This window comes from Choloepus didactylus, chromosome 2, assembly GCF_015220235.1.
Source record: "Choloepus didactylus isolate mChoDid1 chromosome 2, mChoDid1.pri, whole genome shotgun sequence".
NCBI classification, from domain to species: Eukaryota; Metazoa; Chordata; class Mammalia; order Pilosa; family Megalonychidae; genus Choloepus; species Choloepus didactylus.
This window is the reverse complement of record NC_051308.1, coordinates 79,526,867-79,551,946: the sequence shown is the minus strand read 5'-3', so window position 1 is coordinate 79,551,946 and position 25,080 is coordinate 79,526,867. Positions and strand designations below refer to the sequence as shown.

General features: G+C 47.7%; 1 protein-coding gene across 1 annotated transcript in view; it reads right to left on the bottom strand.

Annotated features, from left to right (window-relative positions):
- Nucleotides 1-23,650, bottom strand: part of NCF2 (neutrophil cytosolic factor 2) — a 29,325-nt gene extending 5,675 nt beyond the window's left edge. The window contains exons 1-13 of the mRNA XM_037825199.1: nucleotides 23,259-23,650; nucleotides 21,487-21,569; nucleotides 14,474-14,582; nucleotides 9,505-9,639; nucleotides 8,465-8,572; nucleotides 7,614-7,673; nucleotides 6,185-6,228; nucleotides 4,588-4,729; nucleotides 4,299-4,367; nucleotides 3,365-3,440; nucleotides 1,652-1,677; nucleotides 1,064-1,215; nucleotides 838-949 (exon numbers count right to left, since the gene is read on the bottom strand). Of these exons, the coding sequence (XP_037681127.1) occupies nucleotides 838-949; nucleotides 1,064-1,215; nucleotides 1,652-1,677; nucleotides 3,365-3,440; nucleotides 4,299-4,367; nucleotides 4,588-4,729; nucleotides 6,185-6,228; nucleotides 7,614-7,673; nucleotides 8,465-8,572; nucleotides 9,505-9,639; nucleotides 14,474-14,582; nucleotides 21,487-21,569; nucleotides 23,259-23,432 (1,290 nt within the window). The 5' untranslated portion in view covers nucleotides 23,433-23,650. The remainder of the gene's footprint in view (nucleotides 1-837; nucleotides 950-1,063; nucleotides 1,216-1,651; nucleotides 1,678-3,364; nucleotides 3,441-4,298; nucleotides 4,368-4,587; nucleotides 4,730-6,184; nucleotides 6,229-7,613; nucleotides 7,674-8,464; nucleotides 8,573-9,504; nucleotides 9,640-14,473; nucleotides 14,583-21,486; nucleotides 21,570-23,258) is intronic.
- Between the last annotated feature and the right edge of the window lie 1,430 nt (nucleotides 23,651-25,080).

The window sequence follows — 25,080 nt, the reverse complement described above, 5'->3', positions numbered from 1 at the left end:
AGAGTGTTACCTTACTTCGTATCATAAGCTAGTACTTCTAGACCCTAACTTTGCTCCTTACTCCCTTAATTCTTACTGGAAGTCAGTAAACTCTTTCCTAGACCTCAGGGCTAATAAGAAGTCCACCTTTTTACTGTACTTGGTTAAGAATATAGGCAGGTTCTGGAGTCAAAATGCCTCTCTGAATCCTGGCTTCACTACTGATCAGCTGTGTAATTTTGATCAAGTTGGTTGACCTCACTTCACCTTTGTTTCCTGAATTATGAAATGGGGATAATAACACCTACCTCATACAGTTGTGGGATTATAAGAATTAACACATAGAATGCACTTAGCATAGTATCTGGCACATGGGAAATTCTCAACAAATACCAGCAATTAGTAGGAATTTATTACCAAAATCATCTCTTTGTGAAGTAAATGCTCACTTCTTCACCTTCACCCTTAAGTAATTTCCCCCCACCCCCCTGGAAACTTCAAAAGGTAAAGAATAGTGTGAGCTTGGCCTCAAGTTGTTACTTCATTCCAACCTCTGTTGCCAATGATGAGGATGAACCATGAAACAATTAGGTGTGGCAGCAAATGGAAGGACCTGGAGACTTTCTGTGGGCTCCTGGGCCTCCTGGCCTGCTCCTCTCTTCTAAGAAACCCTCTCCCAGCTGCAGCTAGAGTGAGGATGCAGAGGAAAGGGAGGCAGAGCTTTGTTTAGTACCCACCTTGTCCCCAGTACCAAGTGCCTGGCACATAGAAGGTGCTTGGTAAATGTCGAAGTGTTGTTGAGTAAGTGGCACCATGGAAAACATGACCTTAGGTGCCCCAGGGCCCACCTGCACTCACCACTGTGTTCTCACACCACAGAGTCAGGCAGTAGTTTTTCGCTTGGCCCCAGGCAGCCTTCATGCTCTCTTCTGAAAGGAGCACCAACTCATTGCTGTCATGAGGTCGATAGCTGGGTAGGGATGAGAACCAAGTCAGAAAACAGTGCAAAAAACCATCCTTCTCAGTCTTCCATCCAGCACCAGGTCCCAGCTGCTCCCCTAACTTCCGCCTGCATGGAGCTCACCTCAGCTTAGTATGTTCCGGCAGCAGATCCAGTTTCTTAGATACCATGTCTCGGACCTGCCTGTAGGGGAGGCCTGGCTGGGTCTCCATTATCACCGTGTACTTGTAGTGCACCTTGAGCGTGTAGGGCATGGGGACACTGAGCTTTACTTCCTGAGAGAAGAGGAAGCAAAGGGAACTTGTGAGTGTCTGAGGCCTCCTCTTGGCAACATCTCCTGAACCATAGCAGCTTTTTATCTGGTGGCACAGGGCATACCCTGTGTAGTGGGAGAGAGGCATAAGTAACTGGCTTCATAGTATCATAAAGGCCCTTCAGAGGTCCTCTAACCAGCTCTTCCTTGAGCAGGAATTCTTGCTGAGCAAGATTTAGTCCACCAGCTATGGGCAAGTAGGAAATGTGTGCATGGGAGGGGGGTGAGAGGAGAGGGAGCTGAGAGGGTCCCAACCCATGCACTGTCTGTGTGGTGGCAATTGGCTCTCCCTTCTCCCTCAGGGACTCTTTCTGTAACCCAGAGAAACATGTACAGGGTGGACAGCCCAGGCTCTTCCATCCTCTACCACTTGAAACAATATCAGAGAAAAATGTTACCTTTGGCTCTTCTCTTTGTTTCTGACCTAAACAGAGAAGGTAAGGAGTAAGATAAAAGAAGACAGTGATTTAATGCTCTTGACCACCACCACCATCTGCTGAATGAAACCTCTTAGAGCAGGGGACTCAGTTTTCCCCTTTAATCTCCAGGATGATAATTAACTTTAATGAACTGTGGAGAAAAAGTGAAGGGCAAGGCCAGGCATATATGCACAAGCTCAGTCTCTGTTTCTAGGGAGCTTATAGGTAATTATCAAAGGACCATCACATCATCACCAACCCATGTGATTGGAGGGGATCCCCGGGGACCATTCGACCAGTGCGCTCCAGGGCAATAAAAGCAGGTGTGAAAGATGATCCATGGGGCCACAAGAAAAGAGATTAGACCCACTTATTTTTACCCATCCTTTATTTTTGTGTATGTTTTCTAATATAGTAGTGTATGTATAACTTATACAGGAGAAATATGCTTAAAGATACTGTAGGGGGTATATGATCAAAAAAGAACACTGATCTCAAACCCAACTTATCATTAGAATCTCTTGGGAAATTTTTCTAGAAATACAGATTCACAAGGCCCATGCCAACTCTTAAAACATCAGAAGCTAAGGCCTAGGAATCTGTGTTCTTAAAATCTTCATAGGTTAATATGTGTTCCTTGATTAGCCCCTAGACTGAAAGGATTAAAAAAACATAAAAAGCTTTGGGGGGGGGGGCATTTGGAGAAATTTAAATTTTGGTTATAATATTATACTAATGTTAAATGTTCCAGATATGGCAACTGTATTGTGGTTATGCAGGAGAAATGTCTTCGTTCTTAGGAGATATGTGCTGAAGCTTTTAGGATAAAGTGTCTTTGAGTCTGCAACTTACTTTTAAATGGATCAGAAATAAAAAAAAATCATGTGGTGGGGGCAGGATAAGCACATGGTATAAATATTAACTACTGGTGAATTTAGGTGAAAAGTGTTCTGCCATCTATTGTACCATACTTTCAATTTTTCTATGTTTGACATTTTTCAAAAGAAAAATGGAGGAGAGGGATGTGTTCCAGGTGATTCTGTTGTTCAGGTGAGCACAGCAGTCACTGCTCTGGAATCTAGACAAACCACCCCTTCACTGCATCTTTACAAGTGTCATCCAGATTGTGCTTAAACTGTAGTAGTGACGAACAGCCCATCACTCCCACATTAGGATAGATCCTTACTGGAGAGAAAAGCTCCCTATCACATCTGCACATTGGTCCTTCGGCCATCCCTCCGGACCCCGCAGAGCAGCTCCTTTTCCAGGTATACTCCTCAGACATTTGAAAGCAGCCCCTCCATTCCCCTCTGAGGTGAACATATGCAATTACTTCACCCTTTCTTCCTGGGAGATCCTATCAGCACCCAATAATTCAGGGCTCTAGTGGGTTGAGATACTCACTGCCCCTCAAAAACCAGCACCCAGTGCACCAGCCACAGTCACCCAAGCCCTGAAGTCAAGGGTGTTCTGGGGCAGGGAGGGAGGGGGAGCATCTACTGAATGTGCTTCAGGTGGTGATTGGCACAGGCGAGAGGGGGCTTTGGGTCTGTGTGGTCATCGGCTGAGTGGCCTGCTAGGGGGAGAAGCAGCAGGAATCTCCTGGAAGGCTGGGAGAGCTAGTCTCAGTCAGGAAGCAGCCTGAAGTGCTCCTGTGCTCTGGGTCTGGGATACTGCCCCAGGGACACTAACCTGGTGACAACTGGGGTTTTCCAGGAGCACTGGAGCTGGGAGGAGCGGGGATGTCAGACTCTGGAGAGGTTTCCTCCTAAAAGTGACAGGAAGACTAGGTCAGAACTTTTATTCAAACAAAGTGCTCAGGCATGAGTGGTGGGGTGGGGAGGAGACCCTGCAGACCCCCCTGGAAAGGAGCCAGACACAATGCTTCCCTCAAAGTTGGGATGGTAGTGACATTCGGAGAAGGCTAAGAAAAATGTTGGTTAAAAGGGGAAGCAGTGTTGGCCTGGTGGAAACGAAAATCACAGCAGGAATCAGAGTGCTAAACCCCACTTTAAAGGCCTTCTTGCCGCCTTATCACCCCTGTCGGCAATACTGGAAATCGGATGAAAATGAGATAGACACTGAGCTACAGGTCTATAAATCTTCGGAGGGCACAGCTCTTGCCCGTTTGAAGAAATAATTCCACCTCCTATCTGCATGGCATTAAAAAAATTCTCAAGGCATCCTGATAAAATGACCCTGACCAAAGAAGCCTACTTAACAGGATAACTCACTGCCCAGTCCACTTAAATCGGATGAATTACACGGCTGTCCAGATGCAACAAAAACCATGTACCAATTCTGGCAGAAGGGCCGGCCTTCAAGGGCTGATGGAGGGTCATAGCAGCTGCAAAGGCAATGCTCTAAAGTAGATCTCTCTCATTCTCTTTTTTTAAAATGGCACTGCACCAGGCAGCACACTGACTGTTCCCCTTCCAGGTGAAGAGGCCACCTCTAGGAAGAACCTCATCCATCCTGTGGGCTTTGGGTCCCAAGTCCCCCCTGACCATGTGGAGTCACAGAGGTGAGAGGGCCCAGGATGGTGCCTCTTTCACACTGCTCTCCTTCCCTCCTGGGACACATCTGTCAATCAGGAGGAAATGGGTGTGCCTTGGCACTACCTTACCTGGGGCTGCTGCTGAGGATGGATCCGCAGCTCAACAGGTTCAAGGTAGTTGCAGGGAACAAGCCCCTTCTGCAGTGCAACATCACAGAATCAGAGGGGGGGGAAATGAAGGTGCCCTCAGGAGCAGACACACTGCAAAGCAGGCAGGAGTCACGGGAGCAATGGGGTACAGGCAAAAGCAGAACTAGACAAGTGTGCAAACAAAGTAGCAGATATTGCTCTGCAGAGAGTTCCGCCATTTGCTGCCAGGATCCCCTGCCCATATCACTGGCCCTGACCCTCTGAGTACCTGCCCGTTGAACATGACTGTGGCCCAGTTATCATTCCCCTTCTTTAAGACAAAGACGATGTTCCCTGGCATGACCTGGAGCTCCTCTGGTGTCTCAGGCACAAACCCAAACAGCACACGGTGAGCCTCCCCTTCCAGAGCCCTGCAGGAGGGGTAGACACAAGAGCTGGTCCATGGTTTAGCCACGACCATCCCCCTCACCCACGCTATGGAACTTGGAGCCCAGAGACTCAGCTCCAAGCTCCCTCTCCAGCTGCCTGTGTAACCCCGAGCAGGATGCTTGCCTGCCTGGGCTCCTGTGGGGACTAGGTAAGAAACTGCATGAACGTGCTCCATTCCCATAGATGCAAGTAGGACAAGAATAAAAGAAACAAAACAGGAAGCAATGCAAATGAGGAAAACTTGCAATCCTTGCCCCTCCCTGCCCTTCCGAGGAGGAGGAATGTTCCCGGGTAGGGCTGGAGCAGGTGGGGGTGGAAGGAGAACAGCACCAGGCGGGAGGAGAAAGAGGAGCGGCTGTGTGAGGCCAAGAACAGGGGAAGAGGGGACAGTGAGAGAGGTGAGCTTCGAGGAGTAGGAGAGTGATGTGCAAAGAGGATTGTGAGGGTGTCTTGCTGTGTGTGTTATGAAATGTCATTTCCCCTTTACCATTTCAAGGCTCAGGGCATCCGTCCGACACCCACTTTGGAAGTTGTTGCTGAGAACCTGGCTTTGAGGATGCACGGGGTCCCACTCTCCCTCCCGTTCACTCAGGGCTGGCTGCTTCCCTCCCACTCCCCACTCTTCCTTTCCCCTCAGCCCTTCCTTTTTGTTTCCAAACACCAAGTCTATTTATGTTTGGAACACAGACTCCTCCAGCTGACAGAGTTTAGGAATGAGCTCATCCGCCCCCTCATTTTTTGTAGTTACTGTAGAACTTTTTTCACTTTTACAAAAAAATTGTACTCTCCTTTAGTGGGTGGGTGAGACTGGCCTGCTTACTTAGAGGGAATTCTTAAGAAAGCTGTAGGTTATGTCATTCTTTGCTTCACGTCTTACAGAAGAATGACTTCCTTTTCATGAGTCCTTCCTCTTACTTCTTCAGAAAACATGTGCCAGTAGGGAGTGAAAACCACCCCCACAGGAAAGGGGATGCCATTCTAGCTTCCTACTCTCTGCCCCCCAACTCCAGAGAGCCCTCCCCCGCTTCAAAGAGGGTTGCAGCTAATGCAGAAGTGATTGCTGAGCCTTAGGTCAGCGTCTGAGCCCCTGGGACAGACTCAAGGTGGGTGGGCTCAGGACCAGCTGCCCCCAGAGACAGCTGGGCTCCACAGGACCCGGCCACCCTTCAGCAACGACTCACTCCATGGGTGGCTGTGCACTTTGACCTGGGCACTCAGGGTCATCAGGTAGCTGCAGCCAGGCCCCCGGGGGTAGGCCCACCCACTCAAGACTCCCATCCCTGCTAGATCATTCTGTTCTAACCCGGAAAAGAGAAAGAGCCTAGCATCCAGAAAAATCCCACAGGACTTCAACCCTGACCCCAGCTTCTTCATTCCTTTATTGTCTTTGGTTCAGACTTGGAGCTTGGACTTGCTGCCTACTGGATCCAACTTACCTGAAGATCTCTGGGGTTTTGGGTCTGGCTGGAGGCTCAGCTGCCTATTGCACATTCAGGAGAAATGAAGAAGGAAAGACAAGGAGGGAGGGAGGGAGAGAACAGACTGTTAATGGTAATTTGAGCTTGCTTCCAAACCAGAAAATCAAAGAATCCATTTCTGGCTTGATCAGAACGCCGCCTAGGGAGGGGGCACAGTGTCCCTGACTAAACCCTGGAAAGTGACACCTCCCACCAGCTCCCCGGGTACAGGCTTCACCAGCACAGCAATTAATCTTTAGCCAGAGCCGGTTTCTGAAGACGTTTAGCTGTCACAGAACACCATGGCGTCACAGGGGTGCTTTTGACCTAGAGCACTGTTCCTTTTCAGGGCAGTCTCCAAAAGCTCTGTTCTATAATTAATGTCTGCTGGATCACATGATACTTCGGGGTATTTAAAAGAACTCAGCATCCACTGACCCGGCAAAAACCTCCTTTCCAATGCATGTTCCCTGTTTTGCAGCGAATATTTGGGTCCAGTTATCTGGGCTGGTTTCCCCTCTCATAGTCCTCTGGCTGAACTGAAGTCCAAGTGACCTCAGCAAGGCTTTCTTCAACCTTACCATGAAGAAAGAGACCAAGGACTTTTGACGCTGGCCCTCCTTCTCTCCCCCTTTGCTCCTCCCCCCACCAGATCCCCAGGGTGGCCGCATTCCATCCAGCAGTAACCGGCCTGAGTCTGGTGGGAAGTTAGCATCCTCTGGAGGACTGACCCGCGTGTGTGCAGACTGAAACGTGGGTGTCCATAGTCAGAAAACCCTCCCTCTGCTAGTGCTGAACGACACGCTTGCTTCTATCGTGTCAGACCTTGTACTTTCCTCAGATTCTTTTACCCTCTTCCCTTCCCAGGAAGCTCTATCTTCAATTTCTAGACCAACTGTTATCCGGCCCATCTGTGACCATCTCTCTGAGCTTGGGAAGAAAAATGGGTCCCTGTGGGAGCCCTGCGTGCATCGCCCAGGGGATCTCCTGCACACCCCAGGTGGGTGGAGTCAGCGGAGGCTCCAGCCTCAGTACCCAGGGGACGCCCCACTAGCCCCTGTGCCTGACAGGAGGCTTTGTTACAAAGTTTCCGTAGCTGGCACCACCATGTTCTGAGAGAATGCTTCAGGAGAGCTAACAGACAGTCTTGTAGAGCATAGAGAAGTGAAGACTTGCATTTTGTGGGAAGCAGGAAGGCTGGTTTCAGAGCACTTGAAGTTAAGCCTGAAACTGCCTAATTCCCCCACCAGTCATGGAACCTGTGACTGAGAATGGACAGGCAGAGATCCCTGAGAAGCACTGAAAGGTCAGTTGAAGGACCCCTTCAAATAAAGCACATCAATGCAAATACTATGCCCAGCAAGGCTGTTTCAGGGAGAGTTCTGGAAACTGGACAGGACTCCCTCACCTGTGGCTGCAGAGGGGCAAACCCAGAGAAGCTGTCTTGATCCACTACAGATGCCACAACCTGAAATCGAGGAAGGAAGCATGTCAGGGCTCTTGCAGCATTGTTTCCCCATCCTGTGTTTTCCCTCAAGCTTCCCTTCTTTCTTTCAGTGTTCCAGAAACGGACAATGGCTAAGGGTCGGATTACTAATCCTCTGGGTTAGAAATTCCAGGAACTGAAGACACAAGTGCCCACCCCCTGTCCCTGCCAACCCACGCCAGGCTGTCTTGATTTCTGCTACCAAGCCTGGACCAGTCACCCAGCCATGGGCAGCATTAACCCTCCAATGTGTCAAAGCCACACGCAGTTTCAGAGGAGATATCCCTGGCTTCTCTTTGCACCACTTCTGGAAGGATTTAGGACCCAGATTCAGAAGAAGTCCAGGGTAAGAAGGAATCTAATCACTGGGCTGTATCAGCTGGGAGAGACTCCCCGGAACAATGAGAAGTGAACCCCAAGGTGCTCTAGACAAGAGGATCCCACACTAGTCCTTTTCCCTGACATGTCCTCTCCACATTTGGTGAGCATCTCATTGCTGTGTTTTCTTTTCCACTGACTCAGTCCCCAAGACTCTGCATCCTGTGAGTAACCCCGTGGCTCTCGCTGGAAGGGAGGAACAAGAGGAGCCTGGAGAAACTGAACTGGGCATGTTTGCCTGTCTTTCAGCAGGACGGCCACACTGTGGACAGGTCTCTCTGCCACTGCAGGAGCAGAACCACGGGGGACGACCCTCTGCCCAGGACGCCATCCTGCCTTGTTCCACACAGCCGATTCCACAGGACACCTGGGGGAAGCTGAAAGCTCCCACCTACCGTAGCCTTGCCCAGGTAATCCTTCTTGGCCAGCTGAGCCACTTGTCTCTCATTCGGCCGAAACAGCCTGCCCACAGGGATCACCACCGGCTCATACAGCTTCTGTTTCTGTAACAGAAAAAACATACTATTTCCTCATCTGTAAAACAAGGGTAAGGATGCTCATCCTGCCTCCCTCACTGAATGGCCGTAAGGACCAACAGAGATAACCTCACGAAAGCACTTTTCTTTTTTAAATTCATAAAGGTTGATTTTGTTATCATTATTCTAGGGCCTCTGAGGTAGGAAGAGTTGGTTTCGGTATCACTTAATGCTGAGAAGCTGTGCAGACATCTGTTGGTGTTATTTGTCCAGCACCCCGTTTTCCTAGGGGAACCACCCCTCTCCCACTTAGCCTGGCTCAGGTGGGGCTGTCTCCCACAGCACAAGAGGCACCGTCACCACAAGGGTGGCCCGGGACCCAAGCAAGGTCCATGAGAGTGCACTCCTGGGATTGGGGTTTGCTGATGTGGACAGGCGTGGAGAGACTAATTTGAGCCCCTTGCTCCTGGTATTTAAAAAACTTGGTTAAAAACTAACTTCATTCCCAAACACGCTCAGACAAGCCATGGATAATTTTCACTATTCATTCATATACTCCATACACCTTTGTTGAGTGACTTTAGGTGCCTGGAACTGTGCTAGGCTGTGAGAATTTGGCAGTGAACAAGCAGACATGATCTCTGGCTTCACAGTGCTTAGAGAATGCCCAGTGTCACTCCAGCCCCCAGCATCCTGTCCTCCACCCCTAGCCTGTGCTCCCACAGAGCACCATTCTGAGATGGGTGCAACACGCAGGCTCTGCTGTCCTGCACCCTAGGCCTCGGCGTCTCAGCACTTTACAGACTCAAGAGCTTCAATCTTACATCAAAGATCAGTGTTACCCAGAACTCAGAGAAATTAAAAGCAAGAATTCTATTGTTTCTCAATCTGCATGTACACTGAAATGAATAAAAATCCAATGACACCCTCTCAGCACCCAGCACCATCAATATACTTACCCAGACGCATTCCATGGCTTTGTCGATTTTGGAGTGTCGGGGCTCAGACTTCATGCTTGTAGCCAGTGCTAAGTGTTCTTCAGCCTTTTTCCATTCCTCCTTCTTGGCATACATGAAAGCAATGTTATATAACACCTAGGAAAGTACAGACCACCACATTAAATTTGGGACTACTCCAAATCTAGATACCAGGGAAGGGCTGATCGGTATACTTCTGAAACATTGCCTGGTGGCATTTCTTCCCTTTTCCAGATCTCTTGGGACTATCTAAAATAGAGTGTAATTAGTCTTGCTCAGAGTTATGTTAAGCAGTTATAAAGAACAGAAAACACCATGAAAGGCACAGATCCAGCATTCTGTGCATTCTTTCACCAACCATGTGCATCAGGAGGGGATAAAACTTATTGCATTGATTTAACATGAAGAAGAGTGACTTACTCCAGGTACCTTGAAGAGGCAGAGACAGAGTCAGGAATAAAATACAGTTGTGTGGCCTCCCAGTCCAGCTCCTGCCCCCGAGCCTAGTGAAACACTTGTCAAGTACAGGGTGGGGAGAGAGAGTTCCAGATGCATTGCCCTGTACCACTTCCAACAGAACCCTGCCTAGAACATGTGATTAACAAAGCCGTGATAGAGCAACAAGCATGAGGAACCTGTGGGCCAAGTCCAATAGAGTTGGAAAGAGACTTGGCATAAAACCCAGGAGAGTGCTTCATCCGGGCAGGGAGGGGATGACAAGTTCAACAATCATCATAACTTTCCAGGTCTTGAGTTGGGTTTTAGGTTCATGACTGTTTGCTTTATTATTCATATTATTATATTATTATTATATTAATAATAATAATACTAATATTGTTCTTATTATTCTTAATATTATTAACATTATTCTTTATTCATAACACATATATAATCAAATAATCTTTTATATACATCAATAAGATGAAAAAGCCACTTGACAAAAGCAATAACAAAGACTCAAGAAAAGATGGAAAAGCAAAAGACAACAGTAGGAAACCAAGATGTCAACTAACAAAAAGGGTTTGCTTTCTTTCTCCCTAAACACAGTGGAGTGAGTTTTTTATGGCTCCCCTGAACCATGAGTGGAGAATGGGCTGAGAAGACGGCAGCCACTGCAAGCTTTTCACAGATACAAAGTGGAGTCACAGCTGATGCCACAGGGTGGGGTGGGCAATGTCACCAGGGTGTCTGGACAGGAGATACAGACAGTCAACTAAAGCCCAGCTACAGAAGGGATGGTGTTCTAGTTTGCTAATGCTGTGGAATGCAAAACACCAGAGATGGATAGGCTTTTGTAAAAAGGGGGTTTATTTGGCTACACAGTTACAGTCTTAAGGCCATAAAGTGTCCAAGGTAACACATCAGTAATCGGGTACCTTCACTGGAGGATGGCCAATGGCGTCCAGAAAACCTCTGTTAGCTGGGAAGGCACGTGGCTGGCGTCTGCTCCAAAGTTCTGGTTTCAAAATGGCTTTCTCCCAGGACGTTCCTCTCTAGCAAGCTTGCTCCTCTTCAAAACGTCACTCACAGCTGCACTGAGTTCCTTCTCTTTGAGTCAGCTCATTTATATGGCTCCACTGATCAAGGCCCACCCTGAATGGGTGGGGCCATGCCTCCATGGGAATATCTCATCAGAGTCATCACCCACAGCTGGGTGGGGCAAATTCCAAGCAAATCTAATCAGCACCAAAACGTCTGCCCCACAAGACTACATCAAAGATAATGGCGTTTGGGGGACACAACACATTCAAACTGGCACGGATGGCTACTACAGTGAAAGCAGGGCAGTGGAGGGGTTAAGAGTACAGGCTCCCCAGGCTGTTTTGTGGCTGTGGTGGCCTCAGTTTCATCCTCTATAAAAAGGTGACTATAATGTTTCCTGCCTCAGGATTGTTATAAGAAATAAATGAAATAATTCACATACAGCATTGGGTTCTCAGTAAATATCCAATACTATTATTACAATTACTTGCTGATCTATCTTGGGACCTGCAGAGAGGCTGAGCCCAGAAGAGTGATCACCCCCCAACATCTTGCACACCTTTCCAGGAAAAGTAATGAAGGTGACTGAGCTGGTTTTACAGACTGATGCCAACCGGAGATGCTTTGTGTTCATAAGCACAGGGCAAAATAAATGAAGAACTCGGGGCTCCAGAAGATCAGTGCTCCCAGTCGGAAGCATCATCATCATCTTCATTGTCATCATCATAGATACCATTTCCGGACTACCTGTCATGTGATGGGTACTTTATCAGTACTATCTCTAAGCATCAACCACCACATGCATTAGGCACCTCTCTTGGGAGCTCCCACACTTCTGCACTTCTCTTGTTCTAACCTTACCGTGTCATATTACACGTGACTATGAGCTTCTGGGAGCTGATACCTCATCTCAGGGACCACTGGACCCCTACTCCCTGACACCAGCAGTCATTCTAAATGCATGCAAAGGTGAACACGTGAATGAATGAATTTATTAACGAATGTGTATGAGGTAAGTACCCAGCCGAGCTTTACAGGTAACGAGACGCCAAAGACTCAGAAATGATACATAACTTTGCCTAGGATCAGAAAGCTAGTAAGCACGAGGCTGGGAGTTGGCCATTATCTATTTAACTCCAAAGGCCTTGCTTTTTGTGGTTGCCAGCCTTCAAGACCGCCTTGAATGATTCTTTTCTCCTGGCATTCATGCTCCTTTGTCATTGCCTCCTACACCAAATAAGGCTGACCTAAATAACCAACAGAAATGATGGGGTGTGACATTTGAGGACAGATCATAAAAGACATTGATCCCACTTGCTATTTGGTCACTTGCTCTAGAGGAAGCCACCTGCTGTGTCCTGAGAAGACTCAAGCAGCCCTGAGGAGAGGTCCACATGGTGAGGAACTGAGCCTGCTATCAACAAGCAACACGAACTTGCCAGACATGTGAGTGAGCCACCGTAGAAGCAGACCCGCCAGGCCTGGTCAAGCCTTTGGTTGACTGCGGACCCGGCTGACATCTTGGCTATAACCTCATGAGAGATCCTGAGCCACAAAAACTGCGAGACAATAACCACTTATTGTTTGGGGTGGGGTGGGGGGAGTAATTTGTTATGCAGCAATGGATAACTAATACACTTCTCCCCTATAGCAGTCTACCAACCACATCATGATTTGGCCCAGGGCCACATCCAGATTAAATAAAAGAGGGTTTATGAAGGCAAGTAGGGATGGGTTGCAGGACTGGTGTTTCCAATGAGGTTAGTGGATGGTACTGGCATATGGTTTCAAGGGGGTGGGGGGACAATGGGGTCTGGGAGCAAGCCACAGAATTGGGAATCTGAACTCACTCTCAGGCCTGTTTCTGAGCCTCTGGTGAGCTGCTGCCTTCTGCATACATGCTTAGCACGGCAGCCCACCCTGACCATGTATGTGTGCAGGGAAAAGGAACTCAAAGCCCTTTGAAACTTCCCACTTGGTTCTCAGCCACCCACTCTTAAGACCTTTCCCACAACAAAGGGAACAAAGGTTTGTATGACTCGATGACTGGAAAAGCCTGAGGCTTTTATCAAAGGATGGTATGATTTCTCAGAAGCCAGAGATACAAAGTGCTGGGAAGGGAGGGACAGAATTGTAAGTAGGGAAATGCCTGGAGAGTTCCCTCTCTGAAGGCTGAGAGGGTCTTAGACCCTGAAAAACCCAGCCTCACTTCCAGAGAGGGTCACACAGCCGCTATATTCTGCCCTATGTCATTTCGACCCCAGCTACGGAGAGAACATCCCACCATGGAGTTTTACCTTCATGTCCTGTGCCAAGATCCTGTCTCTAGCACCACCTGGGGGACCCAACCCTTTAATCTGTATAAGTGGTCCCCAAGCAGGGGCAATTGGCAATGTGTAGAGACATTTTGATTGTCACAACTGACTCTGGCATCTAGGGGGTAGAAGCCAGGGTGCTGCTAAACATCCTACAATGCACAGGGCAGTCTCCCAGAGCAAAGAATGAGCTGTCCACGCCAATAGTGCAGAGGCTGAGAAAGCCTGCTCTAGAAGCTGGCCAAATGCCAGCTGATTCCCACCACAAAGCCTCATCTCCCTGGACTGTGAGAAGTGAAGTAAGCTGCTCAGCCTGCCACGGTGCTGGGATGGGGACGTGTGTCCCCAGGGGCCCAGGCAGCTGCAGATTCTATTATTAGTCCTAAGTAACCCTGGGAACACTTGGTTCTCATTCCTGAGAAACTAAAGCAAGGAGACTTTTTAAGAGATTCTTCTAAATAAAGATCTACCAAATTTACAGAGATTTTCATTTTTAACACTACTGATGTGTATTTATGGATGGGGGACAGTGGGGAGGGTTAGTTGGAAAAAGTCAAAACCAGTTGTGTCTCTCCCTTTGGGAATACAGAAACTAAGCTGTTGTCCTTCTATAGAAACTTTTACCTAAATTTGTGCTTCGAGTTGCTCTTGGAGCAAGAAGTGATAGTTTGTGCCAAATTATCCTCACTCTCTCTTTGGGTATCAACCAAGTACATGGGGAGAGAACAATTAATGTCAAAGAGTGTGGTCCCTAACTTGGGAACTGAACAAGCTTACAGCGATTCCTGCACGGATAGTGAAGCCATAATTTTGGATCTGTTAGTATAATGCTGAGCAAATATCCTGTCAACCTGGTTGCTAAACAAAATGCAAATTATGACTATTTCATAGGCCAACACACGCTTGACTGGCCTGCCTTCCAAGAAGCCCAGTGGGAGACTTTGAGCCTTCCTTTCATAAAATGCAGGCCCTCAGGTAACTGATGTCTCCACGATGAGCCTGAGGGAATCTATCCAAGTCTGTTCATAAGGGAACTTCCAAGTTCCAAGGCACAGGAGGTGAAATGAGATGTCAGTAGGTAGCCGTACATCTGAACGGTCAGCGGCGATCCAGCCCCTCTACTCTCCAGCCCAGGCCAGGCCTGTCCTCCTTACCTCACAGGCAAACAGCTTGAACTGTAGCCCCAGGATCTTGTAATCTATCAGCTGGTTCCCACGAAGCTGAGTCAAGGCCTCTTTAAGGTCTTTGATAGCTGAATCGTATCTGCAGGACAGAGAGAAAATAAACTAGTCCAGGGCACCACAGTTGTAGAATCGAATGCACATCTGTTTCTCCCTTGCCATCCGTCTCGCAGGGTCAGACGCTTTTCCAAGTACCTTTGATCTGCACAAGTTTTTCACCAATACAGAGCCCAGTGTTCTATAGAATCTAGCATGAACGGCGCCCCTGGAGTTGTGCCTTGTAGTGATCCTGAAACCCTCCAGCTCAGGCAGTCTCCAGATGAGTCTCTCCTTCCCTGCCGCCAGCACACAGCTCCCACCTTTCTGACAGCCTGGTTTGTCACTTTCAGATAGAGCCCATTATTTGTTTTTTAGAGCTCCAAGCAGAGCCAGCACCTGCCCACCCCCACATCCTTGCCGGGTCTCTGGGTGTAAGGCCAGGCCAGCCTGACGCAGCTCTGAGCGGCCCCTTCTCACAGCGGCTACTGACATCACCCTCGTGCCCAAAGCCTTCTCCTTTGGCATCTTTCGAGTCCAATTTACCTCTTGGTTGTGTTTGGTCTTCTTAGATCCACCCTCAACCTCCAGCCTGCCCCATCCCTGCTGCTTTGGAGGAAAAAAAAGAAACAAAAAAACTACCACTGAAGCCACATAGCATTTCTAATGCTGCTCCCAGCACTGCCCTGTGCTTTGTCGGTTGAGCATCTGCCGACTGGCTCAAGGGGTGGCAGGGCTGCTGTCATTCGATTTGCAGCAGAGCAAAGGGCTGGGGGCTGGAGAAGGTGCAGACAGAACCTGGACAAACACTCCTGAGGAAACTGGCTCAGGCCTTGCCCTGCTCCGACCTCCCCAGGGCCCAGGTGGCCATGAGCCTTGGTGAGCTGCAGGGGGTGGGAACAGCGAAAAGCAAGCTACCCGCTGCTCAGTAATTCCCCAGCCCCCACCTGGTGAGAACAAATTTGGCTCCTGCTGTAGCTCCTGCCTGCATAACGAAATCAAAAATCCCTAGGCCACTGTCTGACCCAGAGCTGCCATCCTGGACTTCTTTTGGAGATAAATCTGGAATTTGTACCCATATCGGGGGGCTCCTGAAAAGGTGGAGTGATACAGGGAAAGTGCCCCAGGGCAGAGGCCAGGAGACTGGGGTCAGATCCATCCAGTTTACCACTAACTGGGAGACAGGGGCAAGTTACTCCTGGCCTTAGGCTCCACATCTATAATACTAGGAGCATATGATATGAGTAATGTGCTGTATTGTGATTCTGGAGTCTACCTTTAAAAAACATTTTTTTTTTAAGTAGAGAAGTTGTAAGTTTACAGAAAGATCATACAGAAAATACAAAGTTCACATATATCCATACCCATTTTTAACATTTGGCAGTTTGTGACAATTGCGGTAGCTTTGTTACAATTGATGCAAGAATATTATTGTAATTGCACTATTAATTGTAGTCCATAGTTTACATTAGGGATCACTGTTTGTTTTGCGCAGTCCTATTGTTTGTTAGTGCTTTAAATTAATTTTTGTCCTAGCAACATGTATACCACCTAAAACTTCCTCTTTTAACCACATTCAGATAGATAATTCAGTGGTGTTAATTACTTTCACAATGTTGTATTACCATTACCACTATACTTTACCAAAATTCTTCCACCACCCCAAACAGAAACTACCAATTAAGAATCAACTCCCCATTCCCTCCCCACACCCTGGTCCCTGGTAACCTGTATAATAGTGCTCGATTGTAAGAATTTGCTCACTCTATTTCATATCAGTTAGAGCATACAGTATTTTTCCTTTTGTGTCTAGCTTATTTCACTCAACCTGATGTTTCCAAGGTTCATCCATGTTGTCACATGTACCAGAACTTCATTCTTTTTCACAGCTGAACAATATTCCATTGTATGTATGTACCACATTTTGTTTATCCATTGAGTCAAATCTCTTTTGACTGCACTTACTATCTAGTGACCAAGGGCAAGTTATTTAACTACTCTGAGCCTCTATTTCCTCATCTCTAGAATCAGAGAGTAAGAATTCTGTGCACCTCACAGGCATGTTGTCAGGACTAAAGATGAAGCGTTAGAGTGCTTAGGATAGTGCCTGGCGCACAGTAATTTTTATTACTATTATTCTTCTTTCCAGCGAAAACTCTTGCAATTAAATTCATATGCCAGTCATTTATTATGGGGTAACTTAAAGCTCTATACTGTATAGCTGTTAGCCAGAAGATAAAAATATATGGTTGTAGAAGCTGGAACACTGATCTCAAGGAAGCTTAGAGCAGATCAGGAGGTCAGGAGAGCTAGTTGGCCCCGAGAGGGTCCTAAGGAAGGTGTATGCAGAGCCGTTGGGGAGAAGCTGGACACTGAGTCACCAATCAGTTTGAAGGAAGTCACACAGCAGCAGCAGGGCTATTAAGAGTCCTGCGAGATGATGTCCCAGGTTTGAAACAGGAGGGTGACTTTCCCTAATGTATTCTTGTTGTCAATAAAGATCACTGTACAATACACTGAAAGCAAAAGAAGCATTTACAGCAGTTGACACACACCCTTTCAGCATTCCTGTGAAGGGGAGAAGGTAAGGACCACTGTTGTGGGAAGGCTGAGTGACTGACTTAGATTCACTGAGCCAAGATGCAGGGACAGGCGGAAACGCAGGTGCCCTGTTTCTTTGGCCAATGTGATTTCTGCTGCTCCTGCCTGCTTGTGAGATGGCCAAAGGTCCCCGGAGGGCACACGCTAAGTGCCCTCAGCATGAACCCACAAACATGCCGTCCACCCGGGTGAGAGGCTGAAGCAGATTATTCAGCCGGGCAGTAACACCACTTGCCCAGGCTCCCTCGCTCCACCACAGTATTGTGATATCCGATGAGTACAACAAAATCTTCCTAATTCTCCAGTACCCCAAGATGTCTACAGATCTGAGCCCCGTCGGGAGGGAGAAAGAACCAACAAATGATTCAACGTGCTTGCCTTGTATTAAAAAACGGGGCGGGGCTACCCCTGCAAAAGGAAACTTTTTAAGCCCGTTTGAAAAAACAAACAAAAACTTTCTGCCCGGGGGCGGGGGAGGTAAGGGAACGTTGTTGCTTAAGGGTACAGGGTGTTTGTAAATTTTAGAAATTTTGAAATAAAAATACATAAAATGCTTTGAATCGGTAAGAAGTAAAAAATAAATAACAACTTCTGCCCGGTGGTCCAGCCCCCTCTCTCCCCGCTGCATGCCTCTCCTCGGCCCTTCCGCTTGTTTACCCGAAGCTGCCCCCCATGGGGGAGCCCGCTTTGACCCACATCTCCGTTTCCGGCTGTACAGGCATGAATAAGCTCAGTAAGAAAAAATCCAAAATAGCTTTCGGCGCTGCGCGCGGGTGGGTCCGGGAGCGCCGGGTACTTTCCTGCTGCGGGTTCCCCAGCAGCCCCTCCCTCCCGCCCTGCTCCAGAAGAGTCCCCCCCGGTGGCGTGCGGCACCCGCGGCACCCCGAGGAGACGGCCGAGCTGCTGGCGGCTCCACGCGGGGCCCCAGTGCTTTCCTCACCCTCCCCCTCTCCCCCCACCACAAATCCTCCCCCGGGGGCGCTGGAGCCTCAGCCCCCGCACCCCGCGGGCACGAGTTCACCAGCCCCAGCGGCAACCTCGCCCTGGGTTTTCACAAGCTCTGTGCTCGAGAGGTTTTATAATCAGCAATTTTGTAATACTCCCTAAAAAGGTCTCTCAGTAACCACTGAGGTTCCCAACTGTTCCTGTGCTACCAAATACCCCATGCAGTCTGGAATCCTGCCATTCATTCGCTTGTATCCAGGATAATGGGACTTTTCAGCAAGCTGAAAGGGGGCAAAATGCCAAACACCTTTGGGATGTTGCAGTTGCTGCTATGATAAGACTTGGGTCCACACCTTTTCCCTTTCAAAGTCAGCAGGGAGAAGCCTTTGCCGCGTTGCCGCGTTTGGCCAGCTCCATCTAGAGGCACAGCCTTGAGTCTCACGGTTATTATCGCTGCCCTGAAATTCATAAGGCAGGGGATTCTGAAAACAACTTAGAGCCTGCTTCCCCTTTCTGATGACAAGGCTTCGGCCAGAGAGATGAGACAGCTTGGCCACGTTCATCACTGAGACACCACCTGCCTGCTCAGAAATGCCCTCTAACTTTGTTCTGTTGGAACTTTCTAAGACAGAATGGCAACATCACAATGTATCAAAGTTGGGAAAATAGAGGGAAAAATAATCCATAACATAATCATCCTAAAGCAAGCCCCACTGTAAGCCAAGGGAGTTCCTCAGCTACTCATTAAGAAGTAATTTCTCCAGGTCTCCATGGCACTTATTTAAAAATATCTCTTATTGCACTTACCCCTTTCTGCCTTTCATTTACTGGAGTTCATAACTTGTTTTCCCTTTTAATGTATAAGTTCCTGAAGCAGAGACTATATTTTGTTCACTTTCTCTACATAATTAATTCAACAAGCATTTATTGAGTAACTGCTATGCTTGATACTGAAATACAAGAGTGAATAAGCAAAGATTTCTTCTTTCAAGAAACAGAGAAGTGGAGGAGACAAATATACAAACAAATTATCTGTCATAGAGTAGACGGGGGCACAAAAGAGGGAGTGGTGACCACCCTAGTGGGTGAGTGTGGCTGGGACAAACTGGGAATGAGTGAGGAGGTAAGCAGCAGCTGGACCACAAAGGATCCAGCAAGGGAAGTTGGACTTTATCCTGCAGTAGTAGGGAGCCACTGAAAGTTCCTAGGCAGGTCACATTTATTTATCAAGAAGAGCTCCCAGGAATACAGATACTGGTAAAAAAACAAGGGCTTGCACCAGGGTAGTGCTAGTGGGAATGGAGACAGAGATGTATCTAAGAGACATTTAAGAGGTGAACTTGATAGGGTTTAGGGAGTGAGAAATTCTAGGTTGACCCCAGATACAGACTTAGGAGTTGGCAAGCTACAGATGGAGGCCAGTGGTACGGGAAAGGGTGGGTTCTCCATGAATGGATCCCTAAGGGTTCACATATATATTTTCAGGGGACACTGAACCCCCTGAAATTGTATGTAAACATATGTGTGAGCTTGTATGCGTTTTTCTGGGAGGACAGCCCGTAACATTTTTGCCATTTAACAACCACTGCTATAGTGATAAGAGGGGTAAAAGGTTAAGAGCAAACAAACCTTGGAGGTAATACCAGTGCCCATGGATTAGGAAAAAAAAAAAGGAGCCAGCTCAAGGTCAAGAATAGGGCCTCATTTATATTATTTCCTCAATAGATAATTGTTAAATCCTGGAACTTATTCCTAGACCCTGAGGGAAAGCTTCTTTCTAACTCATACAATATCCTAGCCTTCCAGACTGGAATTTCTGAGCATTTTCATGAGAAAATCTCCTCTAGGGAGTTTTCCCTCTTTTGCCAGTTGTCTCTCATCCTTATAGGTTGTTAGCATTAATTCCAGGGATGGCCTTCGAGTTTGTCATTTGAGATTTCAGATCAGCTAGAGGATTTGTGCTCTGTTCTCCGTGATTCTTCTATACATCTAGAGAATATAGGGGATGGAGCAAGTGGGAGAGGGAGAAGAAGGTTGTCAAAAAGGGAAAGAGAGGCAGTTAGGAGCCGCTAAAATATAAAATGCCTGTGTATCTTATCTTTAATCACAGGATTTCTCTCCCCAAATTGCATCTATGTGGGTTGCTTTTTATTTGGAAGACCATTCTGGTCTCACTCCTTCAGGCAATTGTGTTTTTTTTAATTTTTTTTTTGCACCTATATCCTGTAATTCCTCTGAGCTTCTTGTAGTTGCCCCTAGCAACAGCCTTTTACACACTGTTTCTGACCCAACTAAAGAATCAAAGCCATTCAAGCTTGCACAGGATCCGAGCCCAGCCCCTCCCTGACATCTGAATGTCTTCCATAGTCTCCCTGTGCCCCACTAATGCTCCGCCTCACCACATTTGGCCCTTTTCACCGTTAGAAAGTTCTTCATTAGCCTTAGCTGAATTCTTCTTCCCTAGAACCTTTGCACACTGATGCACCAGTTTCTGCAAAGGGCCAGTTTGCCTTCTCCCAAAACATTTTAAACTGATGCTTAGAATATTTTTCTTTCATTACTTGTATATTGGGGAAGAGGGAGAGTGGAGATTGAGATTAACTTCCATTTTGAATTTATCTTTTCACAAATTATTTCATGTTGTTTGTAAACACACTGAAAAATACAGATAGGCTGATAGAAGAAAATGCCAATCCCTATCATCCCACCACCAAGAGAGAGCTACTGATAACATTTTGCTCTCTGGCCTTCCTGACTTAATTCTGTAAAATAAGTGGGATTGTGCTATACGTACCATTTCAAAATCTGTTTTGTTTTTTTTTAAATTTAACATCTACTGTGGACTTTTTCCATATTAAGATATATGCTAATTATTTACCTGCATTAATATATATTCTCAGACATACCATGTTAATAGTTCTTATTATCATTTTTGTGGCTGAATCCTATTTCATTGGATGAATTAAAACAGGCTTTTGAAAACACATTTTCCTGGAATTAAGCAAGGTTTTAATGTGGTTTCATGAAAACCCTCTTTATGTCACAGCTCAATACCTCATAGAAGTGGCCTGCCGAAGGTATTCTCATGTTGGCCAAAATATTGGCAACCAGCACTGCCCAGCGCGATGACCCATCAGGAGAATTCTGGTGGGTGTCGGGCCAGCTGAATACCAGGCTTGCGGTGGTCACGTAGGCTCACTGTGAGCTGTCACACAGCTGACTTATAACCGGGGTGGTGGTGACAGGCCTGCCTCCCCTCACCAGTCAAGGCATCCACCTCGGGCTGATTTACTGCTTCCTGACAGAGCCTGGGAAGATACTTCTCAAGCACCAAGTCCCCAGCCCCGGCATCCCCCGGGGTCTTGCTGTGAACCTCCCAGCTTGTGCAGCATTGGGCCACTTACTTCTCCATCCGGTAATAGAGCATCCCTCGTTGGAAGTAAGCCACCGCCAAGTGCTTGTCTCGGTTAATGCTTTTGGTAAAGGCCTGTGGAGAGAAGAAGGGTCATAGCATGGCCTTGGAGTGACGCAGTGAGGAGTGGTGAGATGAGTCACAGGACCAGGGAGGCATCATGAGAAATTCTCTGTTGAGAAGGCGACAGGAGGCTTAACGCTCAGATGACGGGCCAGAAGCCCTGCTTGGCCACCTCCTAGTACACATGGCACGCAGCAAGTGATTTACCTTCCTTGCACCTCAGTTTTCCCCTCTGTAAAATGGGGATTTGATATCTGCCTGGCAGGATTATAATTAATGAGCTAATGCATATAAAATGCTAGTAGTAGGAGCTCAAGCAGGAAAACAAAGAAGGGCAAAGACTATGAGAGGGCCAGAAGCAGAAGAGGATGAGGAGAGCCTGACTGGTGGGAGAGAAGGTGTGGGAGTGAATGAGCTCGGGGCCAGCGGTGGCTGCCCACTCCTTGCTGAGCCCCCACATCAGGACCAACCGTGGCGCTGGCTTGGCTGCTCTCAGACTAGCAGCCATCCTTCGCCAGTCTCTTGTCCCTGACAGTGTGCACTTTGTCTTTGTCACCCCTCAGAATCTGGGGTGCTGTTTGCTCAGCCCCTCGGCAGCCCCTTGAGGGGAGGCGGGGGCCCTCATACGTTCCTTCTAGTTTGCCTGCTGCCCAGCAGGTCTCCTTATCCTCTGGGAGAGCACTTCGGGCCTCTTCTCTCTCTTCCTGTCGGGAGGCTGCTCTCACCTGTTGGTTGCAGGGAGGATGCCTGTGGGAGGAACTGGGTCTTCGAGGTTCCAAGGAGGCAGTCGTCTGTCCACACTGCCTTGCAAAGACCGGCAGTAAAAGGCAAGCGTTTATACAGTGATGTGAAGTTACACAGCGCACTTCAGTAGTCGGGCCTCACCTAATCCTATTTATCCCCAAAAGAAATTGAGAGCCAGAAGTTTATGTGACCTGCCCAAGACCCCAAGGTCCAGGGAGAAGCAGAGCTGGGATCTGATCCTAGATGTTTCTGCATCTAAACTCCATGCCCTTTCCACTTGACCATGACCAATCCAAAAAGTGATTACTGAGAACGGTCAGCCCCATACTAGGGAATGTAAGGGATAAAAATATTTGAAAAAAGATGCTAAGATGCCGCATACAATGCCCTTGGCAGACATCACTGACCAATCACAGCGTGGTTTCCTTCTGCCTGTCTCAGGGTCCTTAAAAGAGTGCTCCACTTTTATTGATCAGAATCACCTATTTTTCATGAGTGCTTCCCCTCAGTCTGTTGCGCAGGCAAGACAGACACACAGGAAACTCTTGGGAAACTCTAAGAGGTGCCTTATAATCAGGGCTAAGTGGTGAGAAGCAGGCCTTGTGTCCAGCAAGAGTTCATAGAAGGAAATTTACCTAGCGGAGGCTTCATAAAGGTGTGAAAGAATAAAGAAAGAAGACTTTATATTTAGTAGGTGGAGAAGAAGGGAGAAGAGAGCCCCAGTGCTTCCCAACCCTGTCTGCTCCCTAGAACCACCAGGGGAGCTGCAAAACCGCAGCTGCTTAGGCCCCATCCCAGACCAATAAGATGAAAATCTCTGGGGCTGGGACCTGGGCATCTTTTTTCACGTTTAAAGCTTCCGGGGGGCGGGAGTGGTTCTCAAGTGCAGCCAGGGTGGAGAACCACTAATTAAATGAGGACCCTGAGGGGCCGTGGGAGAGAGGCACCTCCACTCACCCTCTCCGCCTCCGGCATGTTTCCCAGGATCGTGTGCATGCAGCCAACGTTGAAGCAAATCCTGGAGTGGGGGTCCTGGACCGCGGTGAAGGCGTCCAGAGCTCCCTTCCAGTCCTTCTTGTCGGCCGCCAGCACCCCTTCATTCCAGAGGCTGATGGCCTCGGCCAGGGACATGATTAGGAAACAGGCTGGGCCGGGAGCACGGGGACAGGACGAGGAGGGGTGTCTTCCCCAGCCGGGCTGCCCCCGCTCTTGACTTTCCCTGCCTGGGGCTCAGAATGGCATCTGGCCTCCCTTAAGACAATGTCTCAGTGTTGCAAATGCATCAGGAAATGTCCCCACCTTTAGGTAACTGACACCCAACCTGACCAAGAGAGAGAAAGGGAATGAGAGGGAGGGCGAGCAGGGGCGGAGTGCAAGAAAGAGAGGAAGTGCGTCACATACCGCCTGCGAAGGGTCAGTTCCCCAAAACGTTTCTGCTCTGTCATGCAGCTCCTCCTTCTTGGTCTCCCCGCTTGCGCGGCAGCTTCTGGCCAGGGCTCTGTCCCCAGGCCCAGGGCGATCTCGGCAGGTGGCTGCCCCTCCCTGGGCCTCACTTCCACACCTCTGTTCAGTGAGGGCTTTGGATGATAGGATAGTTCCTTATGGCTCACACGTTTCTTCATTTGAGGTTGCTTTCTCACTCTTTCTTAACCGCTACGCTGTCTTGGTATGTTAGTTTTTATCTTGAGCTACAATTAGCAATGAATAAATTTCTGAGACAGGATGTCTTGGGATGTCCATCTGGGTCTGGATAAACTTATGAATACTTATGAAGTTTAGAAGGGACCAATTTCCCACCAATGCCAAAATTGGGGGCTAGATATGACTAGAGTTATGGTATCCCTGTCCTTCTGTGAAAAGTTAAAGAGATGAGGGCCTGAGCTGATAACTGAATTTGCTAGTCTCCACAAACCAGATTTAAGATTCCTTTCCTTGCCGCCCTGGAAAGTTAAAATCAGAAAAACCGCCCTGAGGATTAATTTGGGGTAGGGAGTATAACCAATTTGACTCATTAAAATCCTGACTTGTCAATATTAGGTAAAAGTGCATGTTTATTATGTTCAAATACTTAGAGTAGGGACTGCCAACACTCCTTCTGTAGCAAGTGAAAGAAACCAAGCTTCCCTTAAAAGCCTGAAAATAAAACTTAAAAATGTGTATCTACAGGGCTTGTACAATTGAAGGTGTGAGAATTGAAAGGCTGTGCACATGTCTTTGCACAGACTGTTTCCTCTGCTGAAAGCCCTTCTTACTTCACTCCTTTGCCTGGCAAACTCCTATTCATCCTTCAAAGCCCAGTTTAAATATCACCTCCTCTCCAAACTTTAGCCCCACACTTCCAGGTTATATTTATTTCTCCCTCCTCTTTACCACCTATTTCCTAACATGACGTACTTTATTGCAATTCATCTCATCTTCATCCTTTCAACTCTTCAGCCCCTTGAGAGCTGGGAACAATGCCTTTTCATTCTTGTGTCCCCAGCATCAATATTCAATAAATAAGGAAAGGATGCGTTGCAAAAGAAATTAGAAATCATTGGCAAATAACCCACAGGTAGCAGTGATGCCAGAAAGAGATATTACTATCCTGTTCATTGAATAAATTAACAAAACTCAATTCACATATTAATTTATCCTAAGAAAACATGTGATGTTGCAGTTAAGCTAGACTTTATTTAAACTTTTTTTTGCCCTCATGTTTATATTATTATCCTAGCCTGACCCTCAGAGTCTCCTCAATCTGACCTTTTCTAGCCTTATTTTCCAGGACTTCACTTCA